General features: G+C 36.1%; 2 protein-coding genes across 2 annotated transcripts in view; both read left to right on the top strand.

Moving 5' to 3' along the window:
- The window catches only part of LOC135738171 (uncharacterized), a 334,980-nt gene that overhangs the window by 258,419 nt on the left and 50,960 nt on the right, over positions 1-25,601 (top strand). The window contains 7 exon segments of the mRNA XM_073811486.1: positions 3,322-3,468; positions 3,556-3,702; positions 3,798-3,944; positions 4,051-4,197; positions 4,435-4,578; positions 4,925-5,071; positions 5,772-5,918. Coding sequence (XP_073667587.1) covers positions 3,322-3,468; positions 3,556-3,702; positions 3,798-3,944; positions 4,051-4,197; positions 4,435-4,578; positions 4,925-5,071; positions 5,772-5,918 — 1,026 coding nt within the window.
- On the top strand, positions 6,739-25,567 carry LOC141279912 (adhesion G protein-coupled receptor F4-like). Its single transcript, XM_073811473.1, has 12 exons — positions 6,739-6,825; positions 6,958-7,025; positions 11,786-11,928; positions 12,045-12,230; positions 18,510-18,713; positions 18,814-18,957; positions 19,062-19,237; positions 19,509-19,679; positions 23,307-24,659; positions 24,839-24,880; positions 25,008-25,067; positions 25,529-25,567. Exons 1-12 carry the CDS (start codon positions 6,739-6,741, stop codon positions 25,565-25,567), a joined length of 2,673 nt encoding a protein of 890 aa, XP_073667574.1.

Genomic DNA, 25,601 nt, shown 5'->3' with positions numbered 1-25,601 from the left:
GTTTGTTACTTTAATTCGTATGTTCTGCAAAATTAAACATTTTAAATATTTAAAGTTCTTACTTTCAGCATTATTTTATCTCATTCAAAGTATCTTGATAAAGTTTTTGATTTCATTTAAAATGATTTTAAGCACATATAGTGAGGAAAATAAGTATTTGACACTTCAGTATTTTTTATCAGTAATGGGATTTCTAAGTGGGCTACTGATCAAAACATTTAAGTGTACAAGTTGAGGCATAATAAATAAAGTGAAAAGACACAGGAAATAAGTATTGAACACATGAAGAGAACAAGGTGCAAAATGGCATAGAACGCCAGGAGATCACCTAAAATCTGTCAGTATAGAGGGTATGCATTGACTTCACTTTTGCACATGACCAGACCGGAGCACGCCCTGTTGAGTGGCAAATGTTCAACAAAATGTCTGGTTTTCATAGCCACTGCTGCGAAAAATGCCAGTAAAACAGACTATTTTCAGCTTAAATTGAATTTAGTTGGACTTAATAGCAGAGGTGGACAACACTTTGTTACATTAGTTACATTTTCCAAGCATCTGTGCTTTATTAGGATGTTTGTCTTGGGAAATGTTTTACTACACTACATTCTAAACCATAGAATCATATTAAGTATTCTTTAATATTGCATATTTAAATTTATTTAAAACAAAATTACATTAAAATTGTGTACTTTTACTTGAGTAAAAGTATGTTCATGTACTTAAATATTAAATGTAAAACAAAAACTTGTATTTATAAAATGTAATAGAGTAAAAATTATGATAATATAATAATAATAAATTTACATTTATATAGTGCTTTTTTGGAGACCGAGTGATATAGCCAATTAGTATATATGGGGATGATTAGTAGGCCAGCAGGCAAGTTTGGCCAGGATGCCGGCGCACACCCCTACTCTTTTTCGAAAGACATCCTGGTTTTTTTAATGACCACAGAGAGTCAGGACCTCTGTTTAACATCTCATCCGAAGGACAGTGCTTTTTGACAGTATAGTGCAGTGGTTCCCAACCTTTTTTGCCCTAAGTAGCCCCACAGCCCTATCAGTAAGGCTCAAGTACCCCTTCATCGAAACTAAACCAAAGTTGTGTTTTAAAGACAAATAATTAGTAATATTAATTCATTAATTAATTACTTTTAAACATTAAAGTAAAAAGCACTGACTGATGAAGCATGTTTATTTCAACAAACCACCATCATTGCAATCAGTGTTTGCATTTTATCAGCTCATTTGCATTTTAAAAGACACACCCAAAAACAGCACATTTTGCTCAGGCCTACAAAATGGCAATTTTGGCATGCTATAATTAATTATCTGTTGGGTGTTTTGAGATAAAACTTCAAAAAGGTGTCCTTTTTACAATGCTTTCCTCACAAAAATCAATCTTAGGTAAATGACTGGACAAACGAAAGACATTTTTATTAAAAGTAAATGAGATCAAAACAAAATGTAAATCTTTTCGCAAACCCCCTGGAAACTCTTCACGTACCCCCTGGGGTACGCGTACCCCCGGTTGGGAATCAGTGTCCCCCACTATACTGGGGTGTTAGGACCCACACAGACCACAGGGTGAGCACCACCTGCTGGTCTCACTAACACCTCTACCAGCAGCAACCTGGTTTTTCCAGGTGGTCTCCCATCCAAGTACTGAACAGGCTCAGCTTCAGTGGGCAAGCTGTCTTGGGCTACAGGGTGATATGGCTGCAAAATATGCTTTGGAATGTATGTTTTCCAAAGAACAACACTAATAAAATACAAATACTTCTATTTACAAAAACCTCTGCTTGATAGTGACCCTAGCAACTTGTTAACTCACATGTGGTCTGTGGACGTTGGCCTGAACGATCAATTTTTTACATCTCCTTTCTGTGTTTTTTTTTTTGGCAGTCTGTAAAACGATAGCTCCAAATTATTGTTTAATCTTGTTTAAACAGCTTTTTCAAATATAGACGCGTTTTCCCTGTGTTTTCGCTGATTTCACATTGTACACTAAAGCTGCCGCTCTGTCTTTTGCCACTCAGTGGGCGTAACTGCAGTCATTTTCTCCTAAGGTGACGTCACGTGCATACCCTCTATTGAGAGAGAAACCCTGCCAGTACTAATTGATATCAGCTGCTTAAGTCCTAATTGATGGCCTATAAAGGCTTCTCATTACCCAGGGGGCACACAGGAAAGACTTCATGATGGGTAAAAGCAAAGAACTCTCTCAAGATCTTTGTAATCTTATTGTTAAAAAGCATTTTGATGGGAATGGTTATAGGCACATTTCTAGAATGCTGAATGTTCCTGTGAGCACTGTGGGGGCCTTTAACCGGAAATGGAAAGAACATCACTTCACCATAAACCGGCCACGATCAGGTTCTCCACATAAGATCCCTGTCCGAGGAGTCCAAAGAATAATCAGGATCGTTCTCCAGGAGCCAAGAACCACTTGGGCAGAACTTCAGAAAGACCTTGCATCAGTACGGTCAGATGAAAGCAAACTTTTACTTTTTGGCAGTCATTCTACACATGTTTGGAGAATAAATGGCACTGCCCACCACCCCAAGAATACCATACCAACAGTTAAGTTTGGGGGTGGAAGCATCATGGTTTGGGGTTGCTTTTCAGCAAGGGGTACTGGCAGACTTTATATTATTGAAGGCAGGATGAATTGAGAAATGTACCAGGACATTCTGGATAAAAATCTGCTGCCATCTACCAGAAAGCTAAAAATGAAAAGAGGGTGGACATTTCAGCAAGACAATGTTCCCAAACACAAGGCCAAGGAAACAATGAAGTGGTTTAAAAAAAAGGAAATCAAGTTGTTTGAATGGCCCAGTGGGAGAACTGAAGATCAAAGTTCATAAAAGAGGCCCAAGTAACCTTGAATCTGATTGGCTGGACGGTGTGCATTAAAACCGTTTAATACACAGGTAGTTCCAGTCAGTTTGATTACATTTCTAAATGAATACGCTACTGTGGGGGCCTGTGGGTGGTTCTTTGCCTCTACTTCGTGATTTAAAATCCTTTAATGCATAGCAAGCCATGGATTATTCCTTACTTATTTATTATGACTCAACTTGTATACTAAAATGTTCTGATTTCTTTGTATGAAATCAATATTTGGCTTGATTGCTACATCTGGTGGAAATTTTGTGTCCATAGCCCACTTAGAAATCCCCTAACTGATAAAAATGCTGATGTGTCAAATACTTATTTTCCCCGCTGTAAAACTCCTTGTGAATTGTGTTTGTGTGTTGTATGTTTTGTGGATGCCAAAAACAAACCATTTGTCAATTTTTTTTTCTTTTTTGTAATAAAGATGTGAATGAATGTGATGAGATTCCTGAGATCTGTGGTCCAAACTCAATCTGCAACAACACTGCTGGGAGTTACAATTGCTCGTGTATGAGTGGATATAATGTAACGGACCTGAACCTCCCTATAAACATCAGTAACCCATGCAGAGGTATGACTGACAGCTGAATCTCTGGACAATTTGTTAGTCATTTCTAGATTTCTATCTTTCTAAAATATTTTTATTTCTGTAATAAAGATGTGAATGAATGTGATGAGATTCCTGAGATCTGTGGTCCAAACTCAATCTGCAACAACACTGCTGGGAGTTACAATTGCTCGTGTATGAGTGGATATAATGTAACAGACCTGAACCTCCCTATAAACATCAGTAACCCATGCAGAGGTATGATTGACAGCTGAAGCTTTGGACAATTTATTTATTTTACTGTCTGAAAATCCAGTTACCTGTAACTTTTGTCTTCTCACTATTTCTTTCAGATATTAATGAATGTCTTGACCAATCATCAGTGTGTGGGCTGAACGCTTACTGTCACAATTACAATGGAAGTTACTCGTGCTCTTGTTGGGAAGGATATAACATCACTGATGCATCTCAAAATATTAGTAACAGTAACCCATGCACTGGTATGTTTTTGAATAGTTATATTTTTTAAATCACAAAAGTCGTTGTCATCTTTATGATGCTGCATAATATTAATGTGTAAATATTAACTTTGTTTTGTTTTTAAAGATGTGAATGAATGTGTTGCGATTCCTGAGGTCTGTGGTCCAAACTCAATCTGCAACAACACTGATGGGAGTTACAATTGCTCGTGTATGAGTGGATATAATGTAACAGACCTGAACCTCCCTATAAACATCAGTAACCCATGCACAGGTATGATTGACAGCTGAATCTCTGGACAGTTTGTTACTGTAATTTGTAAGTTTGGCAAAATTAAACATTTTAAATATTTAAAGTTTTTCAAAGGGTTTTCTTGAAAAAGTTTTTGGTTTAATTTCAAATGATTTTAAGCATACATAAAACTCCTTGTGAATTGTGTTCATATGCTGTATGTTTTGTGGATGCCAAAAACAAACCATTTGTCTAATATTAGTCATTTTTGTAATAAAGATGTGAATGAATGTGTTGAGATTCCTGAGGTCTGTGGTCCAAACTCAATCTGCAACAACACTGGGAGTTACAATTGCTCGTGTATGAGTGGATATAATGTAACAGACCTGAACCTCCCTATAAAAATCAGTAACCCATGCAGAGGTATGAATGACAGCAGAGGGTTTGGAAAATGTATTTATTTTAATGTCTGAAATACAGTTACCTGTAACTTTTGTCTTGTCACTATTTATTTCAGATATTAATGAATGTCTTGACCAATCATCAGTGTGTGGGCTGAACGCTTACTGTTACAATTACAATGGAAGTTACTCGTGCTCTTGTTGGGAAGGATATAACATCACTGATGTATCTCAAAATATTAGTAACAGTAACCCATGCACTGGTATGTTTTTGAATAGTTATATTTTTAAATCACAAAAGTCGTTGTCATCTTTATGATGCTGCATAATTTTAATGTGTTAATATTAACTTTGTTTTGTTTTTAAAGATCTGAATGAATGTGTTGCGATTCCTGAGGTCTGTGGTCCAAACTCAATCTGCAACAACACTGCTGGGAGTTACAATTGCTCGTGTATTAGTGGATATAAAGTAACAGACCCGGACCTCCATATATACATCAGTAACCCATGCACAGGTATGATTGACAGCTGAAGCTATGGACAAATTGTTACAGTCAATCCTAGCTTTTGCATAAAATTTCTAAATATTTATAGTTTTTACTTTCAAATGTATTTGTGTCTCATTCAAAGTGCTGCCTTGATAAAGTTTAAATATCATTTAAAATAATTTTGAGCATACATAAAACTCCTTGTGAATTGTGTTAGTGTGCTATCTGTTTTGTAGATGCCAAAAACAATCTGTCTATCTAACAGTGGCGGCTTCTTACTGCTCATAAGAGGGGTGCTAATTCAAAATAATTGTTCGGAGTGTCACGTGCGTTGCATGCGTTTTCAAATATGTGTTTGTTGCGTTATGTGAACCATGTGCATCACGTGTTTTGTCAAAATTAGTGCCTGCTGCACACGCGTCAAAACCATTTAGGATAAAAGAGACGCTCACGTTCACAAAATACACGCAAGACACACCCTTAACAGTAAACTCTGATTACACATGAGATTATGAGAGTATCTGGCAAACTTGAGCGTCTCTTTTATCATAAACCCTTTAGACGTATCTGCAGCAGGCACTTATTTTGGCAACACATATTTTGAAATTACGAACCACACACATGACGGGCTACATACATGTTGTGACGAACTCCGAATCAAGCGCCCTCAAAAAAGAAGTCACCGGCCGCCACTGCTATCTAATATATTTGTATTTCTATAATAAAGATGTGGATGAATGTGTTGAGATTCCTGAGGTCTGTGGTCCAAACTCAATCTGCAACAACACTGCTGGGAGTTACAATTGCTCGTGTATGAGTGGATATAATGTAACAGACCTGAACCTCCCTATAAACATCAGTAACCCATGCAGAGGTATGATTGACAGCTGAGGGTTTGGACAATTTACTTATTTTCCTGTACAATACTTATTTGTTTCTGATAGAAAACTGCTATGAATCCTGAAAATCATAGGCATAAAAAGAAAGAAAGTATGTAAATGCTTAAGGGGGTGGTTTCCCAGACTGGGTCTAGTCCTAGACTAAAATAAATATATGAGCTGTCAAACTAAAAAACAACTTGCGCTGACATATCTTAAAATACATCACTGCCTTTTGTTTTCCCTCAAAATGCACACAAGTAATGTTTTTAGTAAGTCATGTTTGCTAAAACTAGTTATATTTCCTTATTAAACTGAGGCCTGGTCCTGGCTTTAGCTAAACTCTGTCCGGGAAACCTCCCCAACTTGTTTTAATGGTGATTATCAGTATCATGAATGGTTATTTTAATTTGTTTATTTTAAATTGATACTATTTAAAAAGGTAGTTACACACAAATTGTTATTAATGTGTCCGTGATAAAAACTTTCTGGCTTGGAACTTTCTAAATTGCTATACCAATGAAGGGGTTTACTAATATTAATTAAGTTTGTTTTTGCCATATAATATGTTAATTTATTTTTTTTCATTGTTTTTTTTAGTTGTTAATTCTACAGTAACACCACAAAGAGGTATGTACATTAAAGAAAAGTTTAAGATATTAGAATAACTGAGGTTTATCTCATACTCAAAGGTTTATCTCATCAAACCCAGAATTCTGTTGGAAACATTTTTTCAAGTTATATTTGATCACTTATTTTATCCAGTTAAAAAAAAATAACAGAGATAATATTTTCTTTACAGTTTTTAGAATGTCAATGACGATAAATCAAACTTTTGATATAAATCTAACCATAACCGATGCTGCTGATTACAAATCGTATAAAAAAAACATTGAGACCACAGTAAGTACTTCATATTTCCTAAATACAAATAAATTACTTGTTTTTGTTCATTTGTATGTGGAGGAAAACATTTAGATTTTTAATTGAGTTTAAAAGCTATAAAAACAAACTTGTGTGAATGTGTTTTTATAGATCAACCAAAAATACCAAGACTGTCTGTCTAACTACATTAAAGATTCAGTAAATGTCACTGGCTTCAGGTATGCTCACAATTAAGGGCCAGATTTACTAACAGTTGCCACCAGTGCAAACCATCATTTTGGCATAAATAATGCTCTGTCATTAAATAACGCAATTGTGGATAATAAGCGCTGAAAAGGTGTGGTCTACTTATTTTTGTGACTGACTTTACTGCACATGCATTTGTAGGAGTTTCTTTTTGAAACGCAAAATTTATGCGAGGAGAGTATTTAAACGATTAAAGCAAATCATTTTACTCAGGTTTGCGCTTTTGAAATTAGTGGTATTTGCACTATTATTTAACGGCAAAAAAAAAAAAAAGAAATCTTAAACAACTTTGCGCTCAAAATGGCTGCAATCATTGCTTCTAGGACAGTGGTTCTCAATCCGGGTTATGGGCAGAACCCATGCGCATTTATACAGAGTTTGCAAATTAAAGAAGTGCCCATTAATCTGTTACTTGTCTTTTTTTATCTGTTTAAAGGGGACATTTCACAAGACTTTAAGATGTTAAATAAATCTGTGGTGTCCCCAAAGTATGTATGTGAAGTTTTAGCTCAAAATTCCATATAGTTAATTTATTATAACATGTTAAAATTGCCACTTTGTAGGTGTGAGCAATAATGTGCCGTTTTTGGGTGTGTCCTTTAACCCTCTGGGGTCTAAGGGGTTTTTAGGGCCCTGGGGAAGTTTTGACATGCACTGACATTTGTGCTTTTTTCAGTTGCTTAAAAACATATTAATGGCAAAAGTCTCATAACACTGTGTTCATCACAAACTGGGCTACAATATCATATAATCAACATGTATGTACATGTTTGTATTTTTGAGAGAAAAATGTTTATGCGTGATTTTTGAAAAAGCAAAATTTTTAAGTCACTGATATAACACCACAAAACTCATTCTAAACATGTTTTCCCAAGAATTTCCAAACTGGATCTAGTAGTCTAGAGTTTTTTCTTCAAAATGATGTGAAAATCATATGGCCTACTCAATCACATAAAGCAAGATATTGATTTACAATTTCTAAGACACTTTTGCTTGGGAAAGGCTGTATGCGTGGAGGCGGGAAAGCTCCTGAATAATCAGTGATTGACAGCTGAGAGACAAAAGAGTTGAATAATGAGCCACATAATGAGCCTTGTGGGGATGTTCAACAGGCATGTAACTTCCTCTGTAGTAAAACCATGATAAGGTTTACTTTTCAATATAATGTAAATACACACACACACATTATATATATATATATATTTCTATTGAAATATTTTCTATTCATTTCACAAGTATAAGTTACCTTTTAAAATCCATAGTAGCCTAATCATGGTAAAGATACTGTTTGGCCATCTTAACATGAACACACTTCAACACAGGGTTAGTGTTTGGTTGGCCAGCGAGAGGTTTACTTTTGTGCAGTAAAAAGCTCAAAAGAACAACTGCCTATCGTTGTCTGGACTCTTATTTGTGTTTTTGTAATCATTATAGTAGAAACACAACAAGGGACACGCGTGGTAAACTTATCAATGTTTGTTTACAGCCGCCGCCATTACCTCACGTGTTGATCATGAAAGCAGTGAATGTGTGCACATGCGAGTGATCCTGTGTTTAATAAACTTGCTGTGCGGAGATATGCGCTTAGACGCAACTAAATAAGGATTGTACTGTTTGCAATCGCGTATTTTATAAGAATACCAAAAAGCGCGTTGAGTTTCCTGACTCGCGTGTTTGTGTATGTGCGTCCAATCGCGTGAACTGTTTGACGGAAGAACAAAGAAAACACTCGCGTCTGGAGATACTGACACACATACGCAAGGAAATAAGGATTTATGTCATGTTTGGTGCAATCGGATGGAACAACAAGAAATGGAGAGACTGGATTGTGGATTGCATATCCATTGACTGCAGGATCACGAGTCATGCATATGGATGTTTCTGCTCATTCACTTCAATGGCGCGGGGGTGTGGCGATCCGATCTCATTACAGATAATGAGGTAACTGGCGAAATACGGTACTTCTCCTCCTTCTCATACAGTTTACACCGAATAACAATATCTGTTTTCAATATCACTTACATAATTTAAAAGGAGACATTCCAAGCATCATGTAGACATTTATCTTTTGTTTCTATGACAAGTATTCGTTAAGTTACAGTTTATTTTTCTGACACGTTTCTGAAAGGACTTCACTGAGGGAGAGAGAACAGAACTTGCATCATGTTTATTTTCTTAATTTTGCGAAAAGCACAACATTCTGTTTTTATTGGGAGTGGACAGAAAAAAAAACTAGACACTTTAACGTTTTAAATGATGTATAAATCATATCTGTATGTCAAAAATCAGCAGAGTAATTTAAGTCTCTTTGCGGAGTGACCGCCACCGTCGACCCCAGAGTGTTAAAATGCAAATGAGCTGATCCCTGCACTAAATGGTAGTGCCGTGGTCGGATAGTGCAGATGTAGGGGCAATATAATCACCTTCTGACATCACAAGGTGAGCCAAATTTCAATGACCTATTTTTCACATCACATTTCAGAATGGTTTATCAAAACTAAGTTACAGTGTTGTTGTTTTTTTCACATTTTCTAGGTTGATAGAAGCACTGGGGACCCAATTATAGCACTTAAACAAGAAAAAGTCAGATTTTCATGATATGTCCCCTTTAATATGCACAATATTATGAGTTATGTGCTATATCCTGCTATAATGGCAGACGTAAAGCAACTTGGGGAAACACAACAGTAGTACAGAGCATGAAAAAACATGCAGAAAAGCTAAAAGGATGTGGCGTAAAACAAAACTTGAAGTACATTATAGAATCTATATGGACAGTCTTTTTGCTTTAATGCAGAACTAGGCATTCTTCTCAATCATTGATACAACAACATAAACAACACATACACTCTTTTTGCTACTATAGAGAGACTAACAAACCCCCCAGATCAAGTTCATCGTAAAATGCTCTCTGACAACAAATGCAATGAGTATGCAACCTTTTTCTCTAAGAAGATCAGTAATATCAGTACGGCCTCATATTGTACTATGGTCAGTCATATCTCCTTACAACCAACTCAGAAATTGGTCATTTCTCAAAATTTTACATAATTGATTTAAAAACCTTGGAAGAAAACATCTTAAAGCATCTATAGTACTTACAGCTTTGATACGCTCCCCACATCTTTTCTCAAAAACGTACAGAAATGTTTACAAACTCTTAAAAATAAATAAATACCTCTTTGCTCACATGCACTTTCCAGAGGCCATAAAAACGGCAGTTGTTAATCCTCTCCTAAAAAAGAGTAACCTAGAAAAAACCAAATTTAGCAAATACACATCAATCTCTCTGTTTCCGACAGATTAAAGAGACGGTGCTCATAAAGATAATAAATTATATTCGCTTAAAATCTGGTGCTACTACATATTAGTGCTGCCTTTGACACAGTAGATCACACCACACTTTTACGTAGACTGAAAAACAGAGTAGGACTCTCTGGGATGGCATCAAATGGTTTAAATGCAAATTACCTAAAACGCAGATGTTACTTAAATGTTTTGTCTCAAGACAGGACTTAGAGAAACTTGTTCATGCTTTACCAGCAGGGTGGATTATTGCAATGGGCTTCTTACTGGGATCCACAAATAACCATTAGACAGCTGCAGCTCAAACAGAACGCTGCTGCCAGAATTCTGACCAGAACCAAAAACTCTGAGCACATCACTCCAATACTCAGGTCCTTACACTGGCTTCCTAGATTTTAAAGTATTATTACTTGTTTATAAATCACTTCATGGCTTAGGACCAAAATACATTAACAATATGCTAACTGAATATAAACAGATTATTCAGATCATTAGGATCAGGTCAGTTAGATATACCAAGGGCTCAAATAAAACAAGCTGCGTCAGCATTTAGTTATTTTGCCACCTGTAGCTGGAATCAGCTTCCAGAAGAGATCAGATGTGCTTCAACAGTAGACACTGTTAAATCTACATTTAAATCTACACTTTTAAATCCGTTATCGCTTGGGTTTTGGGTTAGAGCATCTTTTTGTAACATAAAATGACATCCTAAATCAAAACCCAAACCTAACCATAAACTCAAGCAAAAAAGGTTTAAAAAACAGAAAACAAATGAGAAACCAATAAATAAATGACACAAAAAGATGCGCCATATAAGTGAATGGGAAAGACGAGTGTATCATATGCACGCAAAATTGGAATTTGGCGTATCTATTGCATGATAATCACACTGCGTGTTGTTTGTACACATTTGGTGAGAATGGGTTGCTTTGTTTTATTGTGATTTTAGATGTCTCATTTTTACAGATTTTTTTTCTGTTAGATTGTTTTTTCATGTCTATGTATATGTAAAGCACTTTGAATTTCCTCTGTGTATGAAATGTGCTATACAAATAAACTTGCCTTGCCTAAATGCAGTCATTGGTATTTCATGTATCATTCGCAATAAAATATGCAAACACAATATCTGCCTCTGTTGATGTTTGTGGTCGACTGGACTGCGAGATTGGTGAACTGTCCGACTTAAAAGCCTTTTTTCACTCCTCCACTCACTGCAGCCACCTTCTCTTGTCGAAATTTCAGGCAAGACAAGCCACATCTCAAACAAGTCTATTACCACTCCCATCAGCGTTTAAATTTTTTTTTTGGGAATTGCGCGTTCATGCTAATTTCCCTGTTTAGTAAATCTGGCCCTAAACATTAAAAGTTTCTATTTAATTTTTCTATATATCTCTTTGTGTTAAACTATTTGTGTGTTTTACTCCAGGCCTGGTAGCATTATAGCAGACTACATGATATCTACAACCAGTAACAGTATTAACTTTACATCAGCAAACACACAGGTTTCTGATGCTCTATCAAATGCAGAAATCCCTTTAGCTCAGAATGCTTTCGCTGTATCTGGTAAGAGTTGTGTTTGTGTAATCCAAAGCTAAATATGTATTAGTCCTGCCATATTTATTATGCAGGTGTTGTTGCTTACATGTACATGTTGATATCAACTTTATGGCTTTAATTTTCAGAAGAAAAGATGCTGTCCAATAGAACAGAAAAAATATATCCTCAGGAAAGTGTGACGCTGAACTGTCCACAGTCTGTTGAAGGACCGATAATGTGGAAAGTTAATGAGAAAGATCCAGACAGCACAAAATACACCATTACAAACAATAATAGAACTCTCATTGTAAACAGCGCTACTGAAAGTGACAGTGGTGAGTACCATTTTTTTATGTGTGCTTTGATGTCGGTGCATAACAAAATGGTTTTAAGGTAACAATTTATAATAAGGTCTCATTCATTAACATTAGTTAGTTACTACATGCTGACAATCTACAGTATCTTTTTGTTGGCGATATACTGGTAAAATTTCTCCCCAAAATAAGAATTAGTCTTCCCATGATAAAAATGATAAAGTATGTCTGTGCATGACCCATTGGCAGCTCCAGTGCAGAGCACACATGTACACTGGAGCTCACATCTGACTCGCTTTTTAATGATGATGAGAACCAGGCTGTTGCTCCTTGTGGTTCAGGTCCTGTTTCCGCATACAGGCATAGCCTGATTTGTTAGATGAGGAATGTGAGACAGGTGCTTGTATGGCGGAACAGCACTTTTGGGAGTACTTCGACTCGGCGCAGTAACACCCTCCCTCTCCCATTATGAGAGGGAGAAGGGGAGCAGATTTTTCAGGCGAGTTGAAGTACTCCCAAAAGTGCTGTTCCACCATACAATATAGTTCCTCCTTTAAATCCGCTTAGAAAAGCGCTACGTTTTATTTTGTTCCACCAAACTTGCTCGTATAACTACTCGTTTTAAATAGGAAAAACGTTGATGTGTTTGGTCACTTCTAACTTTATCTCTGAGTGGTACCATTGAATAAATGGGGCTAAGCTAAATGCAATCGAAGTGTTGCAGCGCGCCCCAGCGCTTACGTGCACGCACTAAGATGATAGAGGGATCAACTCTTCTTAGTTAAGATAATAACATAGTTTAATATTGAAAATGAGTAGACTATTCATTTAACTACTTTGTAACCAAAAGGGGTTTGCAGAAAGGTGACAAGTTTGCATGCAACAACTGGTATGGCTGGTTAAGGCTTTTAAAATGAAAGTGAAATCCAAATCAAATCTATTATTTTGCATGTTCTTGGCCTTACTGTTAACAACAGTTTTTATCTTAATTTTTGTAATCTTGAATCTTTAATTTTAAAATGTAATATAAAACATTGAAATCATTGTGCAGGTTGCGCGCTGAATACGCGCTTCAGGTTCTGCGTGTCATATTTAGACTCGGAATTCATCGTGCACCAGCATCCCAAAGTGGACACATAGCAGTTTTAAAATGTATTTATAAAACGGCCCGTTCTGGTTCTTCATTCTGATTGGTTGAAACGCGTTCTAAGCCGTATTAAAATACCCTGGTAACCCCACGGTTCAGACCGCATTACATAAGTATCACTGCGCCATTGTTGCTACGTACTGATTTAAGAAAATAAACAACATTAATCATATTTTTAATTTTTCTAAAATTGCACAATTAATGGTGATATCCAGATAAATGTTAATAAATATTGTTGAGTCATCTCGTCAATAAACAGAAATTCCCTGAAGAGTTTCTACCTCAAATTCATATTTACGCTATCCACTGGGTGGCGATCTTACCCAACTTAAACACTGACGCATTCACTCAACATTAGGGCTGTAACGATTTATCGTGCAAATGCGCATTTTCTCAACGAATGAATTTGAATGAATTACGGTGAAATGCCGCCACATCCAAAAGCCAGAGGGCGCTCTCGTGCAGAAACTCCAATTGTGCCATAGAAGAAGTAGCATTACGGACGCTATTCCAGGAAATGTCTAAAAGGATATTTATATCGCCGTTCTTCAGATTGTTTAAGGTATTTTCATGATAATGAAGAATATTTTGAATGATTTTGTTTGACGAGTGTTGCTTTTTAAATGCACGTTATAAATGACTCAAACTCATAATGATTTTAGATTGATAAGGACTTCCTACTGATCACAGAGTCATAGTACACGCACAAGCTGTGCATGAAACATGCAATCGCAGCCTTGCGATGCAGCATCGATTTTAGAAAGGTCTTTATAATGGGACACGCGATTTATCGTTATAACACTAAAAACACAGTCAAGTTTTGATTGTGGCTCTGAATTGGATCTCTTACAAAAGTTCTTCACAAAAATGGAATTATCTTAGCTTTTAGTTAAAAATTTTGAGAGGTGATAAGAGAACAAATAAAGGTAGGATGAAACGTTTTTTTTTTTTTTTTTTAAGTGGAGCTTCTGTTCTTTTATTTGATATTTTATGTTTACTTAAAGGAGATAATTTTTCTGGAAGGCATTAAACTTAAACTGGGTGGCAACTTAAAAAAGAAACGCTGATTGGGAAAGAGTTAAGCATGCTTTCAAGCATATTTGATCACTTCAACAGTTATACGATACAAATGTTAATGTATTAATTAGATGAATATTGATTTATGAAAATAAACACCACAGTCTTTAATCATATTTTCATTGTGTCTTTGCTGCGTCTGTGTTGCTTGGAAAATGCGCTCTGTTGCAGCCACACTTGATTCTGAGGAACTACTTTGTTTGGCGGAAGAGTAATATTTGTACTAATACCAACTTATTTTATGAAATCCTGCTATGCATATGAAGTAACCATTTTATAAAAGCAATAAGCCCCGCGAAGTAGTGGTGTTACAGTGCATTTTTATAACAGCTAAGGCAACCCAGTCTCACCCCATTTCGTCAATATTTGACGACACTTGACCATTCGTCATATGTTGACGTGAAGGGTATACCTTTCGCGTCATTTTTTGACGAACTGGGGACTTCAATACTATTACGTCAGTTGCATTCTCTTTCCTATTTTATTACCATTTGCGCGTCGGTTTAGGGTTAGATTTACATAATGACATCCCTACCCAAACCTAACTCTAACCCCAACGCCAGTAGTGTTGTTTTTGGCAGCCTGTTTTCATTTTAGTTTTAGTCTAGTCTTTGTGTCAAGCTGTCATTTTAGTTTTTATTAGTTTTAGTCACGTCATACTCTTTTTAGTCTAGTCAAGTTTTAGTCGACTAAAATTCCTGCCATTTTAGTCTTATTTTAGTCAGACTTATCCATTACTATTTTAGTCTAGTTTTAGTCGACGAAAACTGATGACATTTTAGTCTAGTTTTAGTCAGTGAAATTGTATTTAGTCTCTTTTTAGTAATGCATTCTATTTAACCCATATAGTATAATGACCTAATAGTATTATAGACAAAACAATATTTTCTTTTAGCCAAATCCCATTTCAAACAAAAGTTATATTATTGTTACCTTATAGACCCAAGAATACATCCATTCCAGACATGGAAGATGCTCTGATTTGAATAGATATTTATTTTACTATCCTCTGAGTGAGTGACTTGACTGTTCGTAAGAGTCTACATAAAAGTCTACATAATCAAAACAAAAGTAGTCTAAGCAAACACACACACACACACACACACACACACACACACACACACACACACACACACACACACACACACACACACACACACACACACACACACACACACACACACACACACACACACACAAGGTCAAATGGGTCACACACAACTATAGTATGTGTGAGAATAGAAATATGCTACTGTTAACATTTATAATTGTATTTTGACAGCAGCACAAACTACAATCATACATATGTAATTATATATTATAATAGTTTATATTTCTGCATCTGTACGTTACCACCAGTGTACCTAATGGACTTTGGCTTAATCTAATGTGACAAAGCTGATCTTAAATGTCAGTATAAATCCAAGCAATTTTGGAGAATTACTAAATGTTTTTCTTGTAAGTAAATTAAAAGTCAGCTTTAAGAAAACATCAGATGTCTATTAAGAAAAGCAAAGTTGGTATGTATGGTTATGTTCTCAACAGTACAGGTGTTTGATTGATTTAATACTCAAGTATTCAGCGAAGTATGTTTTGTTTATTTAAATAATAAATAAGTGTAGTAATTAAGCATATACAAAACAACGAATGTCTTTAGCATAGATATATTTACAATGTTTCAAAACGCAACGCAGCACAATGTCATTTAAACAACTGTTACATGATATAAATTTGTACATTGTTATACTGGTGGTGTCAGCAATCAAAGCTATAGATTTTAACAGGCTTGTTGAACTGACCTGAAAGTGATGCACGGGATTTATTTTGGACTTTTCTTTTACATTTGGAGCCAGAATGCTGCATCTTCCCGGTCGGAATCGCCGCGTGGCTACAGCTTCTCTCATGCAGTGGAAGCGTTTTGTGCAGCATTTAGTGGAAATGTGTTTATCTTCAACAGCGACTGCCATGAAGAGTCGTGTCCGTAAAAGGGATAGGATCTTAGGTGCACGAGCAAGGCTTGTGGACCAACTCCGCTTCACCTCTGTAACCGCCCCCGTTTCTCCGCTTTCCGCATGTCTCGCGGTTGCCGCGTACACTGTTTGAAATGCCCATTAACGTGCAAATGGAGGCGTATGATATCAAAGCATCGCGAGAGCAGACTGCTCCGCATGTTTTCTACTCACTCTCGCGGTACTTTCATGTTTTGACTGATCTACGCAGCGCCAACAACACAGGCGATCACCTGCAGTCAGGTGGTGGGGGCGCGGAGATGCTGAGATGGGTAAAAGACGAAATAACGTTATAACATTTCGTCTCGTCTCGTTTTGGTCAACGAAAATGAAGAGACATTTTAGCTTAGTTTTTATTTTGTAAACCACTTTTAGTCTCGTTTTTATTCGTCAACAATATTGCATTATACATTTTATTATAGTCATCGTCACATGACCAGCATTTTCGTTACGTCTCGTCTCGTTTTCGTCACGTGAAAAAGGTTCGTTGACGACTATATTTCGTCATACTTTTCGTTGACGAAAGCAACACTAAACGCCAGGTGACAACTGTTTCTAACCCCAACGCCAGGTGACAACTGTTTAATTTCGCGTACACTGTTTAATTTTGCGTAATCTAACCCTAAACCGACGTGCAAATGGTAATAAAATAGGAAAGAGAATGCAACGGACGTAATAGTATTGAAGTCCCCAGTTCGTCAAAAAATGACGCGAAAGGTATACCCTTCACGTCAACATATGACGAATGGTCAAGTGTCGTCAAATATTAACGAAATGGGGTGAGACTGTGTTAGCTAAGGGGGTTTTAACAACGCCCCTTAGCTGTTATAAAATGCACTGGTAACCCACTGCTTCTTGGGGCTTATTGCTTTATTAAAATAGGGTAGGTATCTTTTCAGAAGTTGAGCTACAAAACAGATAAGCTGTTTCTGAAATTTTGGAGATAAAACAAAAAAATAAGAGAAAAAGTGTAACACTTTACAATAAGGTTCATTAATTAATTTTAGTTAATGCATTAACTTACATGAACAAACCATGAGCAATACATTTGTTACAGTATTTATTAATCTTTGTTCATGTTAATTAATAGAAATAAACTTTTAATTGTTTGTTCATTTTAGTTCACAGTGCATTAACTAACGTTAACAAGATTTTAATAAAGTATTAGTAATTGTTGAAATTAACATTAACAAAGATTAATAAATGCTGTATAAGTGCAGTTCATTATTAGTTCACGCTAACTAATGTAGTTAACTAATGTTAACTAATGAACCTTATTGTAAAGTGTTACCGAAAAAAGAATTTACACTCTTAGAACGGATGTGTTAAAAACAACACAATAATGTTGATTTTGGGACAACACACTAAATGCGTTGTCCCAGAATCCACCCATCACTGTGTTATTATTAAAACAACACATTTTGTGTTACTTTCAACACAACTTGTGTTTTATTTTAACACAAAATGACACATAATGTGTTAAAATTACACATAATGTTTTAAAAACTTAACACAAAAAGATGTGTAAAAAATTAACACATCCTTTCTAAGAGTGTACGCGCATGCAATTTAACATGATCATCATGTGTTTCTGTGCCTAAAGTGAACACAGAGATGATAAAAGTCAATGTTTTAGCAGGCCAAGTTCAGGTGTTTTTGTGCAGAATAATAGTGTAGTGTGATTTAAAATCATTAATTTCAGTATTTTTATGTTAATAATAAAAGTATATTGAAGGCTTAGTTTTTAATCTGTCATTTACAGCAATGCTCACAAATAGTGTTTTTTTGTGTGTCATTTTCATGGTCATGACAACTTTGACACTCTAAATATCAAAAATAGATCATGCCTTTTAACTTTTGCAGGGGTTTTATAGGTGCGGACTGGTCACATATATAATACTGTTTAACTATTATAGTGCAGTGCACATCACGCAGCTTACAGTACCAAGCTAAGGATTTGTATTACACAAACATTTTACTTAAACTGAAAGCAAATAAAATCCATAAAAAGAAAAGTTTGCTTTATGCAACAAATACTGAGAATCTGTTTTTATTTTTCACTTGTAGGCCGATACTCCTGCATCATACAAATGAATTCAATACCTTTCATCCAGTGGCAAAATATTGTTATTGAACGACAACCCAGTATCTCTGTGGGAAGTAATGAACGCGTTTTTCCCTGTAAAGAAAGAACTGTTCAACTCACATGCTGTGTTAATGGAAACTACAGTGTTGAATGGGTCCCCCTGAATGACATCAGGCAACTATCAGGTTATACATTTAGAAATGCATTTCTAAATTATATATAATGAGACATTATATATAATGAAAAAACACTTAAAATCCTTTCAATCAATGTGTTTTTAATCAGGGTCAGATTGTATCACAGTGGACCATAAAATTCAAATGGATAATTGTAAGGATGAAATCTTTACATGTCGACTCAAGGGTTTAAAGCAACTTAATAAATACAGTTATAGCATGAGAAGTGTCACAGTAAAGACAAGCATAGAAGGTAAGTCGTGAGTTTCTCAGTCTCTACATTCTGCCACATCAAGTTTTTCTTTTGAAAAATGAGGTTTTGATTATTTGTGACAATCAAATACTTGTCAGCTGCAGAATTTGAATGTGAAGATAACAAACTTGGATTTGGAAGAACAAATAACACGACTGAAGGACTCTGTGACATTGGCAGTGAAGGAAGCAAAACATATACATGCAAATCAAGTGAATGGAAACTAACGCAGGACAACTGTGTACTCAAAGTGATCAAAGATCTTGAGAGCAAAGCTCAGGTAATCTACTCTACCCTACAAAAACAAAAGGCAGTTATTTATTTTTTAAGTATCTTGAGTTGTTAGAGAACATAACTATAAAGATGAAAACAACTGACAGCTAAAACGCAGTAAAAAGTCTGAAATAAAAAGTAGGCTACTTTTTCTCAGATCCAAACTTAAGTTCAGGTCTTTTACCTTTGTAGGGCCATTTATCATTTATCTGTTATTAAAACAAAGTTATGGATTTGAAATGTGTCTGATATTTGAGTTTTTGATCTTTGTAATCTAGGTCTTGGTTGTAGGTGACATCCCAGAGTTCATGGCAAACCTCAGTATCGCTGCGGAGCAGAATAATGCTAATATAACACAGTCTGCTGCGACTGTCCAATCAATTGTTGACATACTTTTCAAAATTGCTGATTTGTCAAAAAGCATTACCATCAATAAACCTGTAATGGAGGTAAACTAGCTGTCTGTCTGTCTGCCTATCCATCTGTCTGATTTAGATATTCAGATCCCTGACCAATTCTTACAAAAATACAAATCATATATTAAAATGTCATTCTGTTTGATATTTTTACACTAAAACTCAATATCAATTACTATAAGATTTATTTAGGAAAATATTTTTATGAAAAAATATCACTTTTCTACAGCAAATGGCTCAGTTGTGGTCATGCAGTTACATCTGTGAACTTGCATAATGCCCAGTCGATGGTTTGTTGAATTAAGCTGAAGGCTCACTTTTTCCCTTTATTTACATGTGTAGTTCTGGGGATAAAGATTCAGCTACGCCCGCTGTATAATGAGATAACTAACAAAGCATTTAATTTGTAGTGATCCTTTCTATGCCCTAATAATCCCAAAGACTAAAAATATAGCTGCAAAGCAGCGATGCCGGGGTCAAGCCAAAAAGGGCACAGAATGAAGTATCAATAATGATTGTCTTGATTTTAAATCTAAGTTTTCAGTAGATTAAGGCAAAAATTGCAATTTTTCAAATCTTCTTTATCTTGGTGGCGCTGCACCGAAACAATAGATGGTGCCGCGGGTCATGATTGTGATGACACCCACCAAATTTTATATACATATGATGAAGCAATGTTGAGATATAGCCTCAAATGACTTGACCACTGGGGGCACTGCACCAAAACAATAGATGGTGCCTCAGGTCATAATTGTGATGACACCCACCAATATGGTGTACACACAATAAAGCGATCTGGAGATAAAGCCTCAAAACTCTTAACCACTAGGGGGCACTGAAAAGTTTACAAGGGCTTTCAAAAAATGTCACTGATGAAATAGGTGGCTCTGTGACAAAACATTCCATGCACCCTCAGTTCATGACATTTACAAGTTGTGAAACATTCACCTATTCATACACTGTCAGCCATGCAAGAGCCATCCAGCTCATCAGGAGCAGTTGGGGTTCTCAATGATACCTCAACACTTGGTCAGGTGGAGCTGTGGTTTGAACCACCAACCTTCCGATTTGTAGACAACCTACACTAACCACTGAACCACTGGAAATACGCACATTAATATGCAAAACTTTTGCAAAGATATAGCCTCAAATCCATTCCGGCGTGCTCGCCATAATATTTGTTGATGCGCTATACAATAACTGATTTGTCTATCAAAATCTTTTTATGACTTTTTGTATAGAGTCTAGATTGTGTGATACCTCAACACTTGGTCAGGTGGAGCTGTGGTTTGAACCACCAACCTTCCGATTTGTAGACAACCTACACTAACCACTGAACCACTGGCAATGCACACATTAATGTGCAAAACTTTTGCGAAGATATAGCCACAAATCCATAATTTTAATATCAAGCTAGCATTAGATATAAGCAAAAATAGCAATTTTTCAAATCTCGTGAACACTATGTGGCAATGTGACGAAACTGTGCATGCACCCTCATGTCATGACTGCCATCAAAACTACTTTGGCAAAGATACAGCCTCAAATCCGTTTGTTCGCGCTCTACATAAAATGTTATGACGCGGTATACGGAAACGGATTGGCGAATAGACACGAATTCCATAACTTTTTGCCATGAGTGTCTCTAGATGCTAAACACCCATTCTTTACGCAAATTGGACAAAAGCTCTAGGACGAGTTCGAAAAAGTAGGTTTTACAAACAATTCAAAATATCAAAATAATTAGCATAACGGAAATGACGTCATATGGTGCAATCGAATTGGCATGAGCCAAGGAATCAGATGAAACAAGAATTGCGTTTCTATGACGTATGGGTCAGCAGTTATAACCAAAAATGCAAGTGAAAATTTGGACTGTTGGTGGCGCTATAGGGTTTGACAAAGACACTCCAAATTTGGTGTGGGGACTATTTGAAATGTCCTCTTTGAGTGTGCCAAAATTCATAACTTTCCGACAAAAAAAGTTAAAAATCAAAATGGCCGACCCCCAAAATGGCCGACTGAAAACCATTTGGTATCGTTTGACTCGGCATGCCTCAAGGAATCTAACAATAGCACTTGTATAATTTTAGACTCAAGTTTGCAGTAGTTATAAGCAAAAATAGCCATTTTTCAAATCTCGTGAACACTAGGTGGCGCTGTGACGAAACTGGGCACGAACCCTCAGGTCATGACTGCCATCAAAACTACCAAGTGTCGTGTGAATACGTTTAACTTTGGCGAAGATACAGCCTCAAATCCGTTTTTACGCACTCTACGTAAAGATCGTTGACGCGGTATACGGAAACGGATTGGCGAATCGACACGAATTCCATAACTTTTTGCCATGAGTGTCTCTAGATGCTACACACCCATTATTTACGCAAATTGGACAAAAGCTCTAGGACGAGTTCGAAAAAGTAGGTTTTACAAACAATTCAAAATATCAAAATAAATAGCATAACCGAAATGACGTCATATGGTGCAATCGAATCGGCATGAGCCAAGGAATCAGAAGAAACAAGAATTGCGTTTCTATGACGTACGGGTCAGCAGTTATAACCAAAAATGTAAGTGAAAATTTGGACTGTTGGTGGCGCTATTGGGTTTGACATAAACACTCCAAATTTGGTGTGTTGACTATTTGGAATGGCCTCTTTGAGTATGCCAAATTTCATAACTTTCCTACGTACGGTTCTATGGGCTGCCATAGACGCAATGGCGGAAGAAGAAGAATAATAGATAATAATAATAATAGGAAAACTAACAATCCCAATAGGGGTATCGCCCATTCTGGGCTTGACCCCTAATAATGCATTGAGAAAGCTATTCTGTGGAATATATGGACTGTGTGCCTGCGTGCGTGCATTATATCTTGAATGGTTGCATATTGCCTCTAAATTGTGTAAGACTACAAAATACAAACATACCACTGAAACATTCCATCTTAATTAAACCGATAACACTTTACCATAAGGTTGTTTTTATTAACAATTAGTTAATGCATTTACTAATGTTTACTAATAAACCTTATTGTAAAGTGTTATCTTTGTATGTGTTGCTTTTGCAAAGCGTGACCCCTGTTGAAGTGATGGCAAAAATGCACTCTTACCAAGTGCAATGGTTCAGTGATTCATTCATAAAGACGGTACTGTAGCTGAATTTGGAAAAAAAACTTGAAGCGTTAAGTGTGGCACAAGCCTAAAACTTTCCATGCATCAAACCTACTCTTTGACTGTAATTACTGGAATTACCATTGGGCTTGACTGGGCCCAAGTACCGGGGCTGCACCCAGCAGGCGGCCCATGCACTTGCGTCAGCGTTTTACAGTAATGTGAAGGACGTTTAAATTTTCTTTTACAGCTTATTGGTTGGTTTAGTGTGGTTAACCAGACCTTTTATCAAACCACTCACATTTATCAAACTGCTCACTCGGTCTTTATGTTGCGCTTTAATCATGTTAGTTTAAACAGACACTATTATCATGATATTACATTTCTATTACCGAAGCAAAATAATTTTGATCGCAAAATTCACAAAAATAAATATTATTGATTTTGAGTATAAATGTTTTAAAAATAAATATTAACATTAACAGAATACAATTTGAAAATACTATTTGTATTATAATCTTATTAACAATTTTTATTGCATTTTCAGAATTTCCTAAAAACAGTGGACATCATTGTGTCAGATAATTCCAGCAATACTTGGAAAAATTTGAACAATAGAACCACGACAGGAAACACCAGCAGCGTTAAACTTCTGCAAGCTATTGAGAATATAAGTGATCGACTGTCAGCTGTAAATTTTACATTAACTCAATCCTCCATTCAGTTGATAAGAATTCAAATTCAGAACTCCTTCAATGCAATTTCCCAACTGCCCAACTCAACTACACAGATTGTGATACCAAATGTTCCTGAATCAACCTATATAACTCTTATTGTCTTCACAAAACTTGACAACGTTTTACCAACTCGTAATACTTCTAATAAGGACAGCAGGACATCAGAAAACAGCATCAATGGAGACGTGGTTGTTGTTAAGGTTGATAAAACAATTAGCAACATTTCATTTACTTTCGACATTACAGATACAACATTAAAAAATCCTCAGTGTGTCTTTTGGAACTTTTCTTTGGACCGATGGGATTCCAATGGATGTAAAGTCAAGCGCTCATGGAATGAAACAATTACATGTGAATGCGACCACACAACCTCTTTTTCAATCCTAATGTCACCTTTTGCAGTTGATAACCCAGCCTTAGACTATATAACATACATTGGTGTAGCTATTTCAATAGCCAGCTTGATTCTGTGCCTCATTATTGAGATGATCGTATGGAAGTCAATACAAAGAAATGTCACATCAATACAAAGAAATGACACATTGTACATGCGTCACGTCTCAATAGTCAACATCGCTGTGTCTTTGCTGATTGCAGACATCTGTTTTATCTGTGGAGCTGCAATTCCAGAACATGAGCAGTCCAGTCGTTGCAGTCCAGTGGTTTTCTTCATGCACTTTTTTTACTTGGCTGTTTTTTTCTGGATGTTCATTTTAGCACTTTTGCTGCTTTACCGTATTGTCATAGTTTTGTCTCAATTGTCAAGGGTTAAAATGATGATCATTGCCTTCGCAGTTGGTTATTGTGCACCTTTGCTTATAGCGGTTATTACTGTTGCATCCACAGCTGGAGCTGGTAGATATATTTGGATGAGAGATGCATGTTGGCTGAACTGGTTTGAATCGAAGGCACTGCTGGCATTTGTGATTCCAGCCCTGACCATCATTGCCTTTAACCTCCTGGTTTTGATTGTGGTTGTGTGTACACTATTAAGAAGAGGAGTTGGTTCTCAACCAGAAATGAAACAAACTGTTGTGGTCATTGCCCGATGTGTGGCCATTCTGACTCCTATCTTTGGTCTAACATGGGGATTTGGCATTGGAACCATGTTGTCACCTAACTTTGGCATTCATGTGGTGTTTGCAATACTCAATTCACTGCAGGTAACACTTTCTGTTTCTCTGTCTTTTAATGTATTTATTTGATTAATTTTGTAAATTTTTTTGGTTATTTGGTTCCATCTTGAATTAGCAATCTATAATAATTCTGCACATTTATTTATTATTAATCTCCAGTTTTTAAAAGTTTAACATTGTTTCTCCCCATGTGTTTGTAATTTTAGGGGTTCTTTGTTTTGGTGTTTGGAACGCTTTTAGACAAAACGGTAAGAGATTATTTTGTTTGTTTGTGTGTCTTGACAAATAGCTGGTTTCAGTGCACAAAGCAACGGTTTAGATGTAAATATACATATATAACTGAGCATAAAGTATTGCTTTTGTTTTTGGTTGCAGGTCCGTGAGTCACTATCAGGAAAGCTGTCATTAAAGAATAACAGTTCGACTCGTACCATGGTAAATGACATTATATACTTTAAAGCACATTGTGAATCTGCTGTATGAACTAATCACATCCAAATGTATGATACCTAGCAACGTGCTCAGCCATGCCTGCACATTATCCCAGCCCCCAAAATTGTATACTGTGACAGTATGTACTGAATTAAATAAAATACATACTCATTGTTATCGACTGATACGTCATGTAACATATATTGTCATAACAAAAGTGAGCCGTTAACTTGGATGATGTCAAACAAGTGCAATTTAACCAAAAGGAACAACTATTTTTGTTATGAATTTACATTCGTATAGAGCAGTGTTCCGATTTTTTCCAATATGACAACCATTATCCTTCTTCTTCATAGTTGGGTGTCCATCGAATGCACACTTCAAAAAACTTTTTGCCTATTATGGAAGTATGCATTTTGAGACGCAGCTTAAGATTGTGTTTTTTTTGTCTTTTTCTTGCTCAGAGTTGCTCTCAGTTTGATTCTGAACTACTCTTGAGCTAAGATTCCTAGTTACAGATTTTTAAGATAGATTAGA

The sequence above is a fragment of the Paramisgurnus dabryanus genome, chromosome 12 (assembly GCF_030506205.2).
Source record: "Paramisgurnus dabryanus chromosome 12, PD_genome_1.1, whole genome shotgun sequence".
Taxonomy (NCBI): domain Eukaryota; kingdom Metazoa; phylum Chordata; class Actinopteri; order Cypriniformes; family Cobitidae; genus Paramisgurnus; species Paramisgurnus dabryanus.
This window is presented reverse-complemented; position numbering and strand designations above follow the sequence as displayed.